This window comes from Mercenaria mercenaria, chromosome 15 (assembly GCF_021730395.1).
Source record: "Mercenaria mercenaria strain notata chromosome 15, MADL_Memer_1, whole genome shotgun sequence".
Taxonomy (NCBI): Eukaryota; Metazoa; Mollusca; class Bivalvia; order Venerida; family Veneridae; genus Mercenaria; species Mercenaria mercenaria.
The window spans coordinates 11,057,107-11,072,926 of NC_069375.1; the positions used below are offsets into that span (position 1 = coordinate 11,057,107).

Genomic DNA, 15,820 nt, shown 5'->3' on the forward strand with positions numbered 1-15,820 from the left:
AGTCAGCAACTTATTCAATAGGCCAACAAAGCAACTTAAAAAGGTTTGAGCATTATTAGGAAGTAAGAAATAATTTATAGGAAACGAGTGCTTTAACACTATTTATGCATGATGGGCGGTTATACGTCAGGCATAATAATTTCACGAGGGCGCAGCATGTTTTAACAGAGACAAGCCACATTAGAATATTATTTGAATCATTTTGTATACAAATGTTATTACATAAACACACAGAAAACAATCTTATAGTTTTCACTGAAACAGGAATTGCATATATACACAACTGATGCAGAACCGTAACTACCAGTATGTTATATCAAGATTTAATGTTACAGTACATTGTATTATATACAGAAAATATAAATTAGTGTTTTTATATACAGGATATAATATTACACGAGTGTCATTTAATGATTCGATGAATACTTGAGGTCTCGAAATTAGAACATCATAAAATCATAGAAAGAAAACGTTACATGAAAATTGCACAGCTTATTAAGTAAGTACATAATTCTGAAATTCCTATGTCAATTTAATGATAGAAGCTTGAATTTCCAAAAAGGAACCACGACAAGGGACCTCACTTTTGGACAGTTCAGTGCCTTTAAAATCTAACCATTTTCAAAGAAATGTTGCACATATTTGTTTTGATGCATTTGCAACTATGTGGGAGTACTGAAATTTAGAATAATAAGATTGATAATCTTTTCTAGAAATTTTGAAAATTGATTCGTTTTTTTCTTTACAAATGGAATTCTATTTTAAAGGGGAAAATATTTGATGTTTAATGTTGATGATGCAACATGTACTGGACCGAGTTTTTTGGTAAAGGTGTTGTCCATTTAAAGACAACTGTGAGACGTTCAATTTAGGGCTTATAATATCTTTTTTCTTGGATAAGCATGTCTTTTACATGAACGTCATTATCTGTTCAAAGTTTGTAAATGTAAAACTATGAAGTATTACATATTATGCCCAAATAGAAAAATGAGTCCTAAAATTAAATAACGAATATGTAAGTTTATCATTGATTTACTCATTTTTTTTTCTATTTGTCCACCATACACATTTTTGCCATTCGCAATCAAATCAAAGGGAAACGACTATTGTAAGCAAATGTGCATAATAACTTTTATTAAACGGAAATGATTAATCAATAAAATGAGAATTATAAACCATGAAAATGAGTTCTTACAATGTTTTTTATTCAATATATATTGTGTTAATATTATGCACATGATTCCAATCCTATTTGAATATTATGTTAACAATAGCGTTAAAACGAGGTTTTGGTGGGCAAATCGTAGTACTGAGGGTAGTACTTTCAAATAGGTTTCGAATCATGTGCATGAAATTAACACAAAATATTGAAGAAAAAAACTTACGCCCTGATTTATAATTTTTGTTTCCCTTTCCAATTTCACTTTCCAGCTCAAAATGACTTAGCGGGATCAAGTGATTGAGCACACTGACTTACGAAGACATGTTTGAAGAAATATCAGATCATCACGTTTCAGTCATTCAATTAAGATGTTTCATTTTTTAATGTTATCTATTAGCTAGTTCAGTGATTGATAAAACATTTCTGTTGCATATGCATGTCTGAATCTCTGGGATATGGTGAAAATAAGTGTACTTGAATATAGATTTTAAATCTGCCTTATGCACATTTTGGTAATACTAGTCCTACAGCTTAGTAAATATTTCACAACTGTCATTCATTTAATAATTTCTTCTGTAGATGCACACTTCTATTTCACTGTAAATGTTCATCGTGCTCAAATGTAAATGACAGCACACTGGCACCAGATCAGAAAGAAAATGCCTCCGTACGTGTTATACCCTACCCCTAGGTATTCTATAAGAACCATGGTCATGAACGGGAAAATATACTAACCCGTTTCAATCGCGCATTTCATACCTAAAACACGCAGTGCGGTAAATGTGTACTATGGATATCAAACAAGTGGTAATTTATCTTCCATTGAGTACCGGTCGCATTTCTTTAATACATCTTATCTTAGAAAAACAACGCGTAGTTTATAGTAATTTCAACGTAACACAAAAAACTTGCTTGAACTTCCCTGGTGAAGTTCCGTTCTAGATTAAAAAACCATTCTGATTGGCTGTTGTGAAAATGTATGTCAATCGTCACTTTACTACACGTGTTCGCTAAAATGTGAAAATGCAGCATTAATGTGCAAAATGAATAAAATAAACAGAACAGATGCAGACCAATGTACGATTTCAAATTAAATATCGTATACAAGATGAATTTCATTCATCATTTCGAGTTTTAGTGTAAAATTGTGATTTTTTAAATTCTGTTTTTGTTTGTTTACGTTTCGCCAAACATGTGCACACTGTCGTGACCTCTAGACCGGATGTTCATTAGGGAAGGTCAAGCAAGTTTTTTCTGTAACGTTGACGAAAGCATAAAATATGTTGATAATCTCAGCAATATGGAATATTGAGACAATGTGACTGGTGCACGATGGAAGATAAATTATCGCTTGTTCAATATGCTACATACCCATTCACCGAACTGCGCGTTTAAGTTGAGAAATGTACGATTGAAACGGGTTAGTATAATTTCCCGTTCACGACCATGGTTCTTATAGAATACCTAGGGGTAGGGTATAACACGTACGGAGGCATTTTCTTTCTGATCTGGTGCCAGTGTGACAGCATACTGGTTTATATCAACAAAAGTTTTACCACTATTACACAGTGGATGCCAGGTTAACAAAATTTTATATCATTTCATTATCTTTCCATATTTCAGACAGGTCGGTAACGAAATTTTTGTTATTTTCAAAAGATTTATCAGATATAATACTGAATCAAGATGTTTACTGTATCAAAATGACAGTATATGTTATCAGATACATTTGCATCATAATCTAAACACTGCTATATGCAAAAAGTATCTACAACATACTATGGAAAAAATGGTCCCATGAAACTGCTTTATATGTAAATAGCGAAATTCATGCCGCAAGGTAAGTTATTTTGCCATTTTAGTTGCTTGGGTCTCATTACTTGGTAATATGGGCATAAGTTGCAGTGTCTTTGCATTTATAAAACGAAACGAGAAAAAAAGCTCTTGATAACTGCATTTGAATAACATAAACACACAGAAACCATAATACTGTAAATGCAAGGAAATTCAAAAGCAGTGTTTTGTACCAACAGAAGATGTATTTAGCTACTTTTATTCCATGAAGAATGGCAGAATAAGTTTCCCGTCAAATTTAGAATTAAAACAAACAATAGCAGAAGTCTTTCGGTCAGATGTGTTGAACCTAACGATAACTTCTTGTTACACGTTTACACTAACCATTGTTTAAAAATTGTACAAGTATTTTATACGAATAAAAATTTATATATTTATCATACTAGAAGTTTTCTGAAGTATATCCCTGTAGTACACTTTAAGTCTTACAGCTTTAAATATATCCATAATGTCTGTCTCAAACAAATTATGTCAAACATTGTAGATACCAGTTTAAACTTTGATCTTCCCTATTCAGTTTCAAATAAACTCCAGTACTGTAGTATCAGCCAAAGATGAGGGTCAAAGGTGTTGCCCATAATTAATATCAAAACAATTTCATAGAACTTTTTATTCGAAACAATAGAAAACTCAGTTTGGGAAGTTTCTTGATTGGCTACTTAAGGCAATTGGCTGCTTAATTAATACCTGTAGGTGACTGCTAAGGCAGAATGTAATGTATACTTTTATCACATCCTCCCACTGAGTAGCTTCAGACTTGGTTGCGCTATGCCCCGAGTCCCCTATATATGTAATATAATAGGCCTGTTCAACCCACCAAATGGCTATTTCCAAACATTCACAAGGATTGCATTTTTCATGCATGTAACATTCGGATCCCAAAATGAAACTCGCACCCCTCTCATCATCTTTTCATACTTGGGTACTTATAACTGGAGCAATAATTTACGGAATCTGCGGATCAGGAGGTTGGGGTTTGATTACATGCTCAACCAGAAAAGTTTACTTACCTACGTTTTCTTGCTACTTTATGTTTAATTCTCTACAACATAAATTCAACTTTTTTCCAAATCTAATCCGATTTCATAGTATGGTTAAGATTAAAAATAAATCAATGAATTTGTTGGTGTCAAAAGCAAAATCATTTGAAACTTAAATATTTATAATTATAGTTTATAATTATGTATTTCATTTTTATCAAAATATCATTGACAGACAATGGTGCTGTTTATTTCATTTATTCTAAAGAATATTAAGGATGTATGAGCGAATTTTTTCTAACGTTAAGAATATTTTCATACCCTGTGAGCTTGAAGAACATTAGTTTCTAAGACAAACAAGAGCAGAAAAAACATAGATCACCGAACTCGTTTTAATTTTATAGGGTATTTTCTTCACCCACTGTTTACGCATTTCTGAAATTTTGTAAAATTGAAAAAATGTTGGTACTTTATAAAACATATAATATCCTACTTAATCTTATTGGGATTTCAGGTCTTACAGGTTAATATAAATATATGGTGATGTCAGTATTATATAAGCATAAATTTCACTAAAAAATCTCTTCAATTTTTACATGTTGACATGATTACCCCACCCACTTTATTTTCAGTGGAAAAAACGTATTTAGATCTACAAAAAAAATTCTGACGTTAAAATTTTCAAAATATTTTTCAGCATTAATGACACACAAAAATGCTTCAAAATTGAAAGAAAAAAAGTTGGGGTCACCATGCATCTAAGAGATTTATTAAGAAAAAACTGTTAAAAAGTGGTGAATTTTGATATTTTTTGTTCTTTTTGTTTTAATTTATATTTTCTAGATAATATAAAGTGCTATCTTGAAAACTTTTATTTTATTTATAGCTTAACATTATATGTATCAGTCAGAAAAATATCAAAACCAAACCCGATCTACTTTGATAGATATTTGAAATTACCTACCCCTACCCCATTGTAAATCTTACGTCAATTTTAGGCTAATGCCAACCAAAAATAAGGGTGAAAACTTATTTTTTTCGCAAAAAACACAATATATTTTGTTAAACAGTACATTATTAGCCATATTTTAATTATTTAGCATTAATTTTTGGCAAAACTTTTGTTAGAAAGCAATATTCTAAGAAACATTTTTCAAAATGGCGGATATCCTGAAAAAAACAACGCTCGTACATCCTTAAGCGCCAAGTTGCTGTTGATTGAAGCATCATATGCAGACGATAGATAAAGCCACATGGACATGTGGTATCATGATCCATTGATGAAACTTCATTTATGCTGTAATCATTAATTAATATGTATTTGAATGATTGTTTTCAACCTACGGAAGTTTTATTTTAATTTTACGCTGAAAACAACTTTTTTAAACGCATTCTACTGTTATCTCTGTGGTGAGTTATACTGATATCCAGTTTTTTTAGCAACATCCTTGTCATTGTATGAAAAAAGAACTTTTTTTTATATAAAACTAATGTGCTTTTCAGCATGAGAGCAGCATTAGATGGAACTTTGTAGGGGAATTGTTTGAACATTTTTACATATAATTTTACTTGTACATGTACGAGATAAATCAGGAGCTCCATAAAGAAGAATATTATACATACATTTTCCAAAAATTAAGTCCTGTGTTGCATCCCAGACCTCCATTGCAAGAGAGACACATTACAAACAAACCATAATTTTTCTCTTTTATACAAAAACGGGGCACCAGTGTGTTTTTCATACGAATGTAGGACGTTTTGGCCAGTGGATGTTTTGGCCCAGACGTTTCGGCCTAGGATCTTTCGGCCTAGGATGTTTTGGCCAGGCATATTTTGGGGGTAGGACGTTTTGGCCAAAAATAAACTGTGGTTCCATATCATGCAAAATATGGTCTGGAGATTATTCTTAAGAATGTTATAGTCAAAGAAGTATAAAAAACATTTATTATATATATTAAATTTTAAATTTATAGCTCTTTGTTATGGTGTAAGTGAATAAATTAAACTGATAATAAAACATATCATGGTATTTTATTTTTATTTCTTTATAATCTTTTATATGTATACACATATATATATATATATACATTGTGTATGTGTGTGTGTGTATGTGAAAATATTTGCCATTTACAACAAATCAAAAGAGTTATGAAAATTAATTTTCTTCACAATTATTTTTCTTAAAAAATGATCAATTATACTATAACATATTAATATCCAGATCATATTTTGCATATTATGGAAATAATTTTTTTTTTGGCCAAAACATCCTACCTCAAAAATTTTCTTAGCCAAAACATCCTAGGCCAAAAGATCCTAGGCCAAAACGTCCAGGCCAAAACGTCCGTCCTCCTTTTCATATCATATAATTATCCTATTTTTTCTTGAGGGAGCCCCCAACAAACCCTCCTATGGAGAAGGGTGGGACACAACCTTCCTAACTAACCCCTGTTGGAGCTTTGCTTTTACCATTCAAATTTACCTTAGTACGAACAACTACCAACAAACGTGCATACTCATTTGCCTTCGTAAAATTTAGTCTCTCCCTATGGCCATGATTACAATACAATGGGAGGCCCTGCTAAGCATTTCATCTTTTTAATTCAATGAGTCTGATAAATTCATTGTAGGAAGACAAAAGTGTAATATACTTTTTATCACATGATAGCTTTTCTGCTAAAACATCAAAATTTCTTCGTTCAGTACCTACTTAGGACGAAATCAATTCGATCAACTTATTCTATGCATGAACATCAAAACATTGTTACACTAACAATTTGTTTACATTTTTCCAGAGTTTTAGAAAATATCTGATCCTTATGAAACTCATGCTGCAAAAACTACAACTTTTACTGCTAATGAAAATGTATCAAGCACCCATTTAAGACATAAAATGTTAATTTCCAAGGGACCATGGGCCAAGGATGGATCAAACCCAAAAAGGTAAGGGGCAAGTGAGTGGAAAAAAGGAGTACTGAGCCTGTTGAAATTAGTGTCACTTTTTCCTTCTTTAAATAGCAATGTTTAAAGCCTGGCTGGTTTTTATTTGTACAGAAAGGAAATGAATCTATTTGAATTATATCATACCAAAGTTATAGCCCTTGAAAGAAGCATTTGTATCTGGTGAGGCGGAAGGTGTGGAGAGCGCTCGAACACCTGTCTTAGCAAGTCTTACACTCTGTCTTGTCACCTGAAATGTATATTTGCACACACTCATTTTCAACAGAAGCAAATTCAAGGTGACTGTTTTATTTCTTAACTGAAACATGAGCTGACAGGGCAGACAAATGGTTTGATAATTTGACTGTGGGACAGTGAAAAATGGCACACCTGAGGAAACAATGATGCTATTTCAACATTGCATGACAAAATTTTTGATACATGTAGAATGATAAAGTTCATATAAATGACCATAATTCTAGAAACAAGATCACCACCTATGGGTGCCATTGCTCATCTGCAAGTATTTCTGAATAAAAAATGGCCATATTCTCACAACCAGTGTTGGAGTCCTCTTAATTAAATTTCACTCGGTGGCGGTGTATGCAACCATTTGGTATTGCACTGATCATTACTGATGAAACCTTTGTGACATTTACAATGTGCATAATAAAAGTTTAATAAACAATGTATCTATGGCTCCATTTTAGGTCGCTGGCTGGTCAATGATTTCAGAACTGATGGTGGTCCCTACAAAAATAAAGTGTCATGGGTGACTAGGCCACCATTAATTTTACTCCCTGATAGTCTTCTTCTTCCATGTACTGGACAGGACTCCAATTCATAACTGGATTGTGCTTTGTCCGCAGTTGGGTTAGGGCAAGACAGTCACATCTCTAAAGGCTGTACAGTTAAAAGTTGACTATATACAGTTAAAACTATGGTACACACATTAGCTGTCTATGCCAAGTACAGAGGTGGGGCTGCTACTGAGGCATGGAGAGCAACCTTGAAGGCCTTGATGTCTGTGATGTCCTTGATCATGGTTGGAAAGCTGTTCCAGTCCTGTATCATCCTAGGAAAGAAGGACTGCTTGTACACACCTGTCACAATGACATTCATGTATGAGAGAAATAGCCTCCTGGAACCCCTGTTTCTACTGTCGCTGCCTCTGGGATGTCCACTAAGTTGTGGGAGATCTTGAAGAGTATGGTCAACCGTAAGATTCTTCAGCGCTCTTAAAGAGGTTCCCAGCCGAGTCCATTAACCATTGCTGTGACCCATCCCTGTCCCGAGTCCTGTCAGTGTAGTTGTTACACACGTATCTTGGCCCTGTCGTTAACTTGGAAATGCCGACCATGGAGATAGTAACTGGTCTCCCGGCTGTGACGTTTGTTTGTTGTTAAATCCTCAGCACGGTACATTTATCTGGGTGGAAGCTCATCTGCCACTTGGACACTCAGGTCTCCAGAGCTGTGAGGTCTTCTTGGAGCTTGGTGGCATCTTTATTTTTGCGGCTGTGTTTGTCAGGCTGGTAACATTGCCCGATCGGGCTTAAGACACAAAAGTAATATTTCTTGGAAAATAATGAAGATATTTCTTTCAAACTTGGTCTATTTGTTAAGCATAACATATGATGCTTATCTAGATAGAAATAACTTTGTTGCCTTCAGTTTTGTTAGAATTACTTCCCTTTTTCAGTTTTTTATGGTGCATAATTTTTGAAGTCCAAAAAAAAAATGTTTTAATGCAATGTTTAAAACAGAAAAGCTTCAGTGGCTTTCTGTTGCTCCAAACTTGTGCGCCAATACCTTTATTCTATATATTTAGGGTAAATACTTTGTTTCTAGTGCAGATGTATGAGCATTTTTTTAGAACTAACATTTCTCTATAATATCGTAAGTGAAAGCAGAGTAAAATGTATACATTCATGTACTAGCGCAATAATTTAGAGCATTAGGCAGCCATTGAACCCTTCTTTGTTTTAAACTTAGCATTAGAACATATTTGTTTGGACTTCAAAGATTATGCGTCATAAAAATCTGAAAAGGGGAAATAATTCTACCAATACTAAAGGCAACCAAGTTATTTTTATTCTGATTTGTATCATTTGTTATGCTTAATATATGGACCAAGTTTGAAAGAAATATCTTCATTATTTTTCAAGAAATACTACTTTTTGTGTCTTAAGCCCGATCGGGCAATGTTACCAGCCTGTTTATACAGAAGCATATTATCAGCAAACAGGTTGGCTTGAGATGACTGACAGGATTTAGATGACTTGATAGTGTTGTTGTTGTTGTTTTTTTCAAAATTTTGGCAAAATCTGCAGAATTTACTTTTGATCAGATGAAGGTCATGTGAAATATTGGCATCCCACAAATATCGACTATAGTTGCTGTCATATTACTGCAGTATAACTGTCCTAGTTGGAATAATGTTAGGACTAGTCTTGTTAAGGGGAGCAAATATTGATGTTTCGCGACTCCAACGTTCATCTGCAACCTGCGGCTGTGCTATCTGGTCATGTCCGAACTTCTACACATCCGATTTGTTAAACAAATTTTGTTACACAATATTCGGTACAAGATAAATACTGTTTTTACAACATTTCCGACTTGAATAAACATCGATGTAATGAAAATATTGATATTTGACATTTTTCGCCGAAAATTATTAAAAGTTAACATCAATTAATACTTAAAAGCGTTCGTTATAATAATTGATAAATACCTACCTGGCTAATCAATGACGCCATTTTAAAGGTTAGAAATTGTAACGGTAAAGGTTAAACGCCGCTAAATAAACACTTTCCGGCATATTTCTGTCACTGGATAGCTAGGTGGCTCTCACGATAATATTGTAAACTTTCCAGGAAAAGTGTGCATTTTTCTGAAACCATTCATGCGCGTAGCGTGGCATACTCGGTTACTCAGCTGAGTATCATTTAAGATCCAAAAATACAAAAAAAAGGCTAAAAACTCCATAAAAGCAATACAAAACTGATCAGGTATGGAGGTAGGGACAATGTCATAGCATATGAGTATGCTGTTGTCTTGGTCCTTGACTTTGTTATAATTTTTTTTTGTGACGGCAGACTGCTGTTGCTCTTTCATCAAAATTTATATCAAAATTTCTAAATGTTTTTTCTTGCTCCACTTGCACTTGTTATTGTAAATACTTATTTAAATCTAAATATATTTAAAATTCTAAATACATATATGATTTCAGATGCATATATACTATAGCTGCTATTGACCATAAGAACAATTGGCTAGTCACTAGTAAAATTTAGAAGGATAAACAACTGTATCTGTAACAACTATGAATTCCCAAGTATTTTAACATGGCTCGATTTGATTTCCAATTAAACAAAGAAGGAAATGTTGTGATTTATTGTCTAATTTACCACGGTTCAGATGCTTCAGTGTTTAACCACTCGATTTAAGGCCCTCATGGTTCAGTTCCTATTCTGAACTCTGAACCGTGGTAAATTAGACGATAAACAACTCGAAGGCCTTGATTGTTTGTTAATTATTTCCTAACTCGCTACGCTCAAACAAAAATAATCAAAGAGAATCAACGGGAGCAAAAAGAACAAATTCAAAGATTAACATTTAGGCTTTGTTATCCGCATTGCCATAGTATAACACTCCATAGTATAACACTCAACATCAGTCATATAAACTATCAATTCATTAATTTCTACGTTATGAATATACTTTCCGGGTAATTATGCTAAGAGGCACCTACGCAACCCTACTTCTCTCCGTCGTGGGAAGGGAAGTATAGAGAAACAAAGTTTCAACACCAGTCACCTCCTTCTTATGCCCTGACACCCATTTCCCAAAATTTATTGGCGGAAAAATACATCAATCAAAATTATTTAACGCATGAAGTGAATATACATCCTACACCTCAATACCTTTGAAATATGATAATACCTCGATTTCTTTAAACCTATGATACACATATGTAATAAATGCTCATAACCAGCATTTACAGTAAATTCTTTTTTAAATATTGCAGTTAAAGAAATATGTTGTAAGCATTATATTGATTTCTAGGTTGTTTACAAGCTGCATGTTGTGTTTTAATACAACAATCGTCCTTGTCATAAACATTGATTTTAAAAACTTACAATTTCCGTGAAATGTATCTATACATCCTTGGAAATCAAGTAAATAATGATACTGAGACAAAAGTCTTGTGACAGATGTTTAGGCTGAAATGGAAAATCTAAGTTCACGAAACGATTATAAAGGAAATGTGTAGACGACATCAGTAATTAAATATTTGTACTTGAAGAATGAAATAAGAATCTATCGAAATAGCTTCATCATTTTTCTTTTTTTAAAATTGTGCATAAGTCAAAGTTTGTCCTCAGCAGTCTAATCAGTTCCTAGGCAGTTTAGAGTATTTATTGCACGGTGATTTGCATATATTCCATTGTAACACGTATGTACACATGTGTACTTTATTTAAGAATTGAATGCTATTTTCTGGGACTTCTTGCAAATTCATGAATCGCGCTAGTGATTCTTTTGATTGATTGGCAAGAAGCCTTCCAGTATGGTTCATGCCTATATAAACGCACAAAAATACCATTCAATTTTACGACAGCTTGCTACAAAAATAACCGATTTGCTTTCCAGGAGTATCAGAAAATCAAAATAAATTTCAAGATATCGGATTTTTAGTCACAGTAAAAAAGACCCGCCAACGTCCAACTATAATTCGCCTTCCGACAAAAATACAGTTCCTGGGTTTTAGTTAAAATGTGTTGAACTCCAGTGATAATTTATACAGTCGCATCATTCAATTGTGATCTTTGACGTCAGAAAAATTACTTAAAGCTATAATTAAATGTTCTTTTTGAATGTTTTGGCGTCCACTTTTGAAAGAATGTTTGGAACGAGGCCATTTTGTCCATGTTTTTGGTGAAGGGCGTCAGATTACGCATGCAATCTCGCGGAAAGGGCCGTCATTGGTATTATTACTGCAATGTTTAACGCTTTTGTCTTTCCGTACTAAAATGTATAGTGAATGCAAATTTTGTATACAACAAATAAGTGTGGAAAAAGAGCTCAATGTTGCTTACTTTGTGGATAACAAATTTCGTCCTGAATAAATAAACAGCCTAGTTCAAGTCCTTCCAAAATGCCAGCCTCCACCCCTCTCCCCGACCCGATTTGTATCGTTCATCAACTTATATAGACCTTCCTTTACATTCCAAGTCGTTTGTGAATATTTTGTTCAAAACTGAGGAAGCATAGTTTTGGTGAGAAGTCACCAGAAGCCACCCTTTCTTCTCCCCCACACTCTTCCATTGAGTAACATCTAACCTGATCACGCTACGCCCCTGCCATTCGATATTTCAGCCATAAATAATATTTTTTATTTATTTCCTGATTATGTTTTAGCGCAAAATTTCGCGTTATTAAGTGCCCGGAACATCTACACCTACATCTACATCTTTCACCCAACCGTCGATTTCCGACTATCACTGGGCGGCGCTGTCAGAGAAACAGCTGTTAAAGAAATTATATGTTACAATGTTAAAAGAATAAAAGCTAAAAAAGACAGTATGCTACAATTAAAATAGGACAGAGGCAATTTAGCCTAGAATTACATACTGACCACTGTCAGCCTCTCTCTAAAGATACTGAGACTGGGGCTAGATTTGACATAAGTTGGTAGGGAGTTCCAGAGTCGGATGGTCCTTGGGAAGTAGGAGTTAGAAAAGTACTGAGTGTGAGACATGGAGATTAAGTAATTTAGGTTTCTAGTTGGAATAAGATGAGATTGGTCGACTGCAACTGTCTGGGTCCTTATTTTATAAACATTACTAATTTTATAAAACATTACTAATGAACTGTGTAACCTTCTATATTGGAGTGTATTCCATTCTAATGTTTTCAACATTTGTGTAACACTACTGGTGTAACTGTAGTCGTACATGACTTACCTAGCAGCTGACCTTTGAACATTTTCGACTTTGCTAGTAAGGGCTTTTTGCCAAGGATGCCAGACGCTTGAACAGTACTCCAGTTGAGGGCGGACATAGGTGTTATAGGCAGCAATTTTTAAATTTTTATTGTCAATTTTGACATTTCGTTGTATGAAGCGAAGAGTGGAAGTTGCTTTGGAAGTGATATTGTCAATGAGTTTGGACCAGTTTAGATCTTTGGAAATGGTTATGCCAGTATTAAGGGTCCTCCGTGGCCGAGTGGTTTAGGTCGCTGATTTCACTTGCCCCTCAGCGTGATAAAAAAAAGCACGGATGGGCACCTGCATGGCGTCTTCTTCCACCACCAAAAACTAGAAGTCACCAAAGACTAAATTGTGTCGGTGTAATGTTAACTAAACAAAAGCAAAAAAAAAAAAAAAAAAAAAAAAAAGAAAGAAAGAAAGAAAAAAACAAATATACCAGTTGTTACCTCATATCCGCCGCAATTAATTGCAAACTTCTCCGCAGGATTCAGAGGTGGGGGACGAAATATCTTGTAACACGATGCCTATTATCAAATCGTCATGAAGAATATACGCCTCGCCCGGGGATCGAACTCCTCCCTCGATCCGTAAATTTGAATATTATTATAAACTTAAAAGGGTTTGTTATTATATAATTTAACATCGTTTTCTCTTATCCATTTGTGCCGATTTCGTTGACCTTCCTATATCAATTATATTTCGAATAATTGCGACTGAAAGATCGAGGTATGTATGTTTCCTGCATTCCGTGACCATAACAAGACAGATCTTTAATTTCAGACCACACTTTGTTTCTACAGTGTAAGAAAATAATTTACATGTTGTATCTATGTTGTTTAGATGGATTCATAATCACATCAACACTGTTCAGGTCAAACGGCGATTTATTCCAATAAGTAAACTAGAAGAAGCGCATGTCTCCCCAATGCATAGTAGTAATACCCATAGGCAAGAAAGTCCAAGAGACACCAATGGTTTGCTGCAATTGGGATCATCTACTTGGCATGTCCAATCATCCTAAGAAGTTTTGACATTCTGGGACTAGTGGTTCTCAAGTTATGGACTTGAAACTGTTTTCCATGTTCTGTCCCATGTGACCTTGACCTTTGATCGAGTGACCCCAAAATCAATAGGGGTCATCTACTGTGAATATCCAATCATCCTATGAAATTTTAACATTCTGGACCAAAATGGTCCTCAAGTTATTGATTGGAAGGAGTTTTCAATGTTTAGGCCCCTGTGACCTTGACATTTGATCAAATGAACCCAAAATCTAAAGGGGTCATCCACTCTGTAAGTCCTACCACCCTATGAAGTTTGAAGGTTCTGAGTCAAATGGTTCTCAATTTATTGATCAATCTGGCCCCTGTGACCTTGACCTTAGTTGGAGTGACCCCAAAATCAATAGGGGTCATCTACTCTACATTTCCAATCATCCTATGAAGTGTCAATATTCTGGGTCAAGTGGTTCTCAAGTTATTGTTCAGAAACGGTTTTCCATAATCAGGCCCCTGTGACTCAGACCTTTGATCGAGTGACCCCAAAAACATAAGGGTCATCTACTTTATACGCCCTATCACCCAATGAAATTTGAAGGTTCTAGGTCAAATGGTTCTCCAGTTATTGATAAAAAATTAAGTGTGACAGGCAGATGACCCCTGTGAACTTGACCTTTGATAGAGTGACCCTAAAAACTACAGGGATCATTTACTCTGTAAATTCTATTACCCTATTAAGTTTGAAGGTTCTGGGTCAAATGGTTCTCAAGTTATTGATCGGATATGGATTTCCATGTTCTGGTCTCTGTGACTTTGACCTTTAATGAAGTGACCCCAAAATCAATAGTGGTCATCTACTCTGCAAGTGCAATCATCCTATAAAGTTTTAACATTTTGGGTCAAGTGGTTCTTAAGTTATTGATTGGAAATGGTTTTCCATTTTCAGGCCCCTGTAACCTTGACCTTTGATGGAGTGATCCCAAAAGCAATAGGGTCGTCTACTCCATAAGACTTACTACCCTATGAAGTTTAAAGGTTCTGGGTCAAATGGTTCTCAAGTTATTGATCGGAAATGAAGTGTGACGGACAGGACAAAAACAATATGTCTCCCCAAGTGTGTGTGTGTGTGAGGGGGGGAGGGAGAGAGATAGATATAATAAGTACGTCAGACTGTTTTATATTGACTTTATTTTAATCATAATGTTACATTAATAATTGTTATCATACCTTACTTTGATTACTGCAACTCTATTTTTCACTGATAGCATATATACGTAAGCTCGAAGGATTTGTCTCCCATATATCTAGGTATCATCAGAGCATCCCAATACTTTCAATAACTCTACTGCACATTGTAAGATCACACGAGTTACTGCGCGCATCTTGGTTTGACTATCTGAAGTATTTCTTCCTAAACGCACCTTCAGTACAACTTTTGATACACGTTGAGAGCAAATGGTCATTTATGCCTACTAAACATACGAGCATGTTCTCAGTCAAAGAGTTCGATTGGCTACGTCACGTCGTCGTGCGAAAAACATGCGTTTTCCCAAGTAACCCATGGACGGCGTGTGCTGTAATACGAACTGCACGTTGCTGTTCCAAAAGTCGCCAAAGTTGACGATTTTGTCGTCTCAGATACTTTTTACTTTAAAAAGGTATTCAATGTTTAATCAAATAAATAAATGTTAAGAAAGAAAAAAAGAACCTGTAAATAAAAAATGTATTGTTACGTAATTACCATCTGAATGTAGAATCTACATTACGTCAGTTTAAAAACAACATGTAAAATGGGTTATGCTGAATTGGTAGTGTGCAAATTGAAGCAGCATCTTACTGATAAACAACAATGTTGCATTGACTGTAACTAAAATAATCGTTCAAATTGTTAT

At 34.5% G+C, this 15,820-nt stretch overlaps 2 protein-coding genes across 3 annotated transcripts in view; one reads left to right on the forward strand and one right to left on the reverse strand.

Moving 5' to 3' along the window:
- LOC123546573 (medium-chain specific acyl-CoA dehydrogenase, mitochondrial-like) overlaps positions 1 to 15,820 on the reverse strand; it is a 48,669-nt gene that overhangs the window by 28,271 nt on the left and 4,578 nt on the right. The window contains exons 1-2 of one of the 2 annotated variants that reach the window (XM_053524534.1): positions 9,674 to 9,714; positions 7,084 to 7,186 (exon numbers count right to left, since the gene is read on the reverse strand). In XM_053524534.1, coding sequence (XP_053380509.1) covers positions 7,084 to 7,186; positions 9,674 to 9,694 — 124 coding nt within the window. In that variant the 5' untranslated portion in view covers positions 9,695 to 9,714. Of the gene's footprint in view, positions 1 to 7,083; positions 7,187 to 9,673; positions 9,715 to 15,820 lie in introns of those variants that run through there. The other variant, XM_053524535.1, reaches the window with a different exon arrangement.
- Positions 6,796 to 15,820, forward strand: part of LOC123546565 (uncharacterized) — a 34,878-nt gene continuing 25,853 nt past the window's right edge. Inside the window, exon 1 of the mRNA XM_053524532.1 lies at positions 6,796 to 6,939. Coding sequence (XP_053380507.1) covers positions 6,890 to 6,939 — 50 coding nt within the window. The 5' untranslated portion in view covers positions 6,796 to 6,889. The remainder of the gene's footprint in view (positions 6,940 to 15,820) is intronic.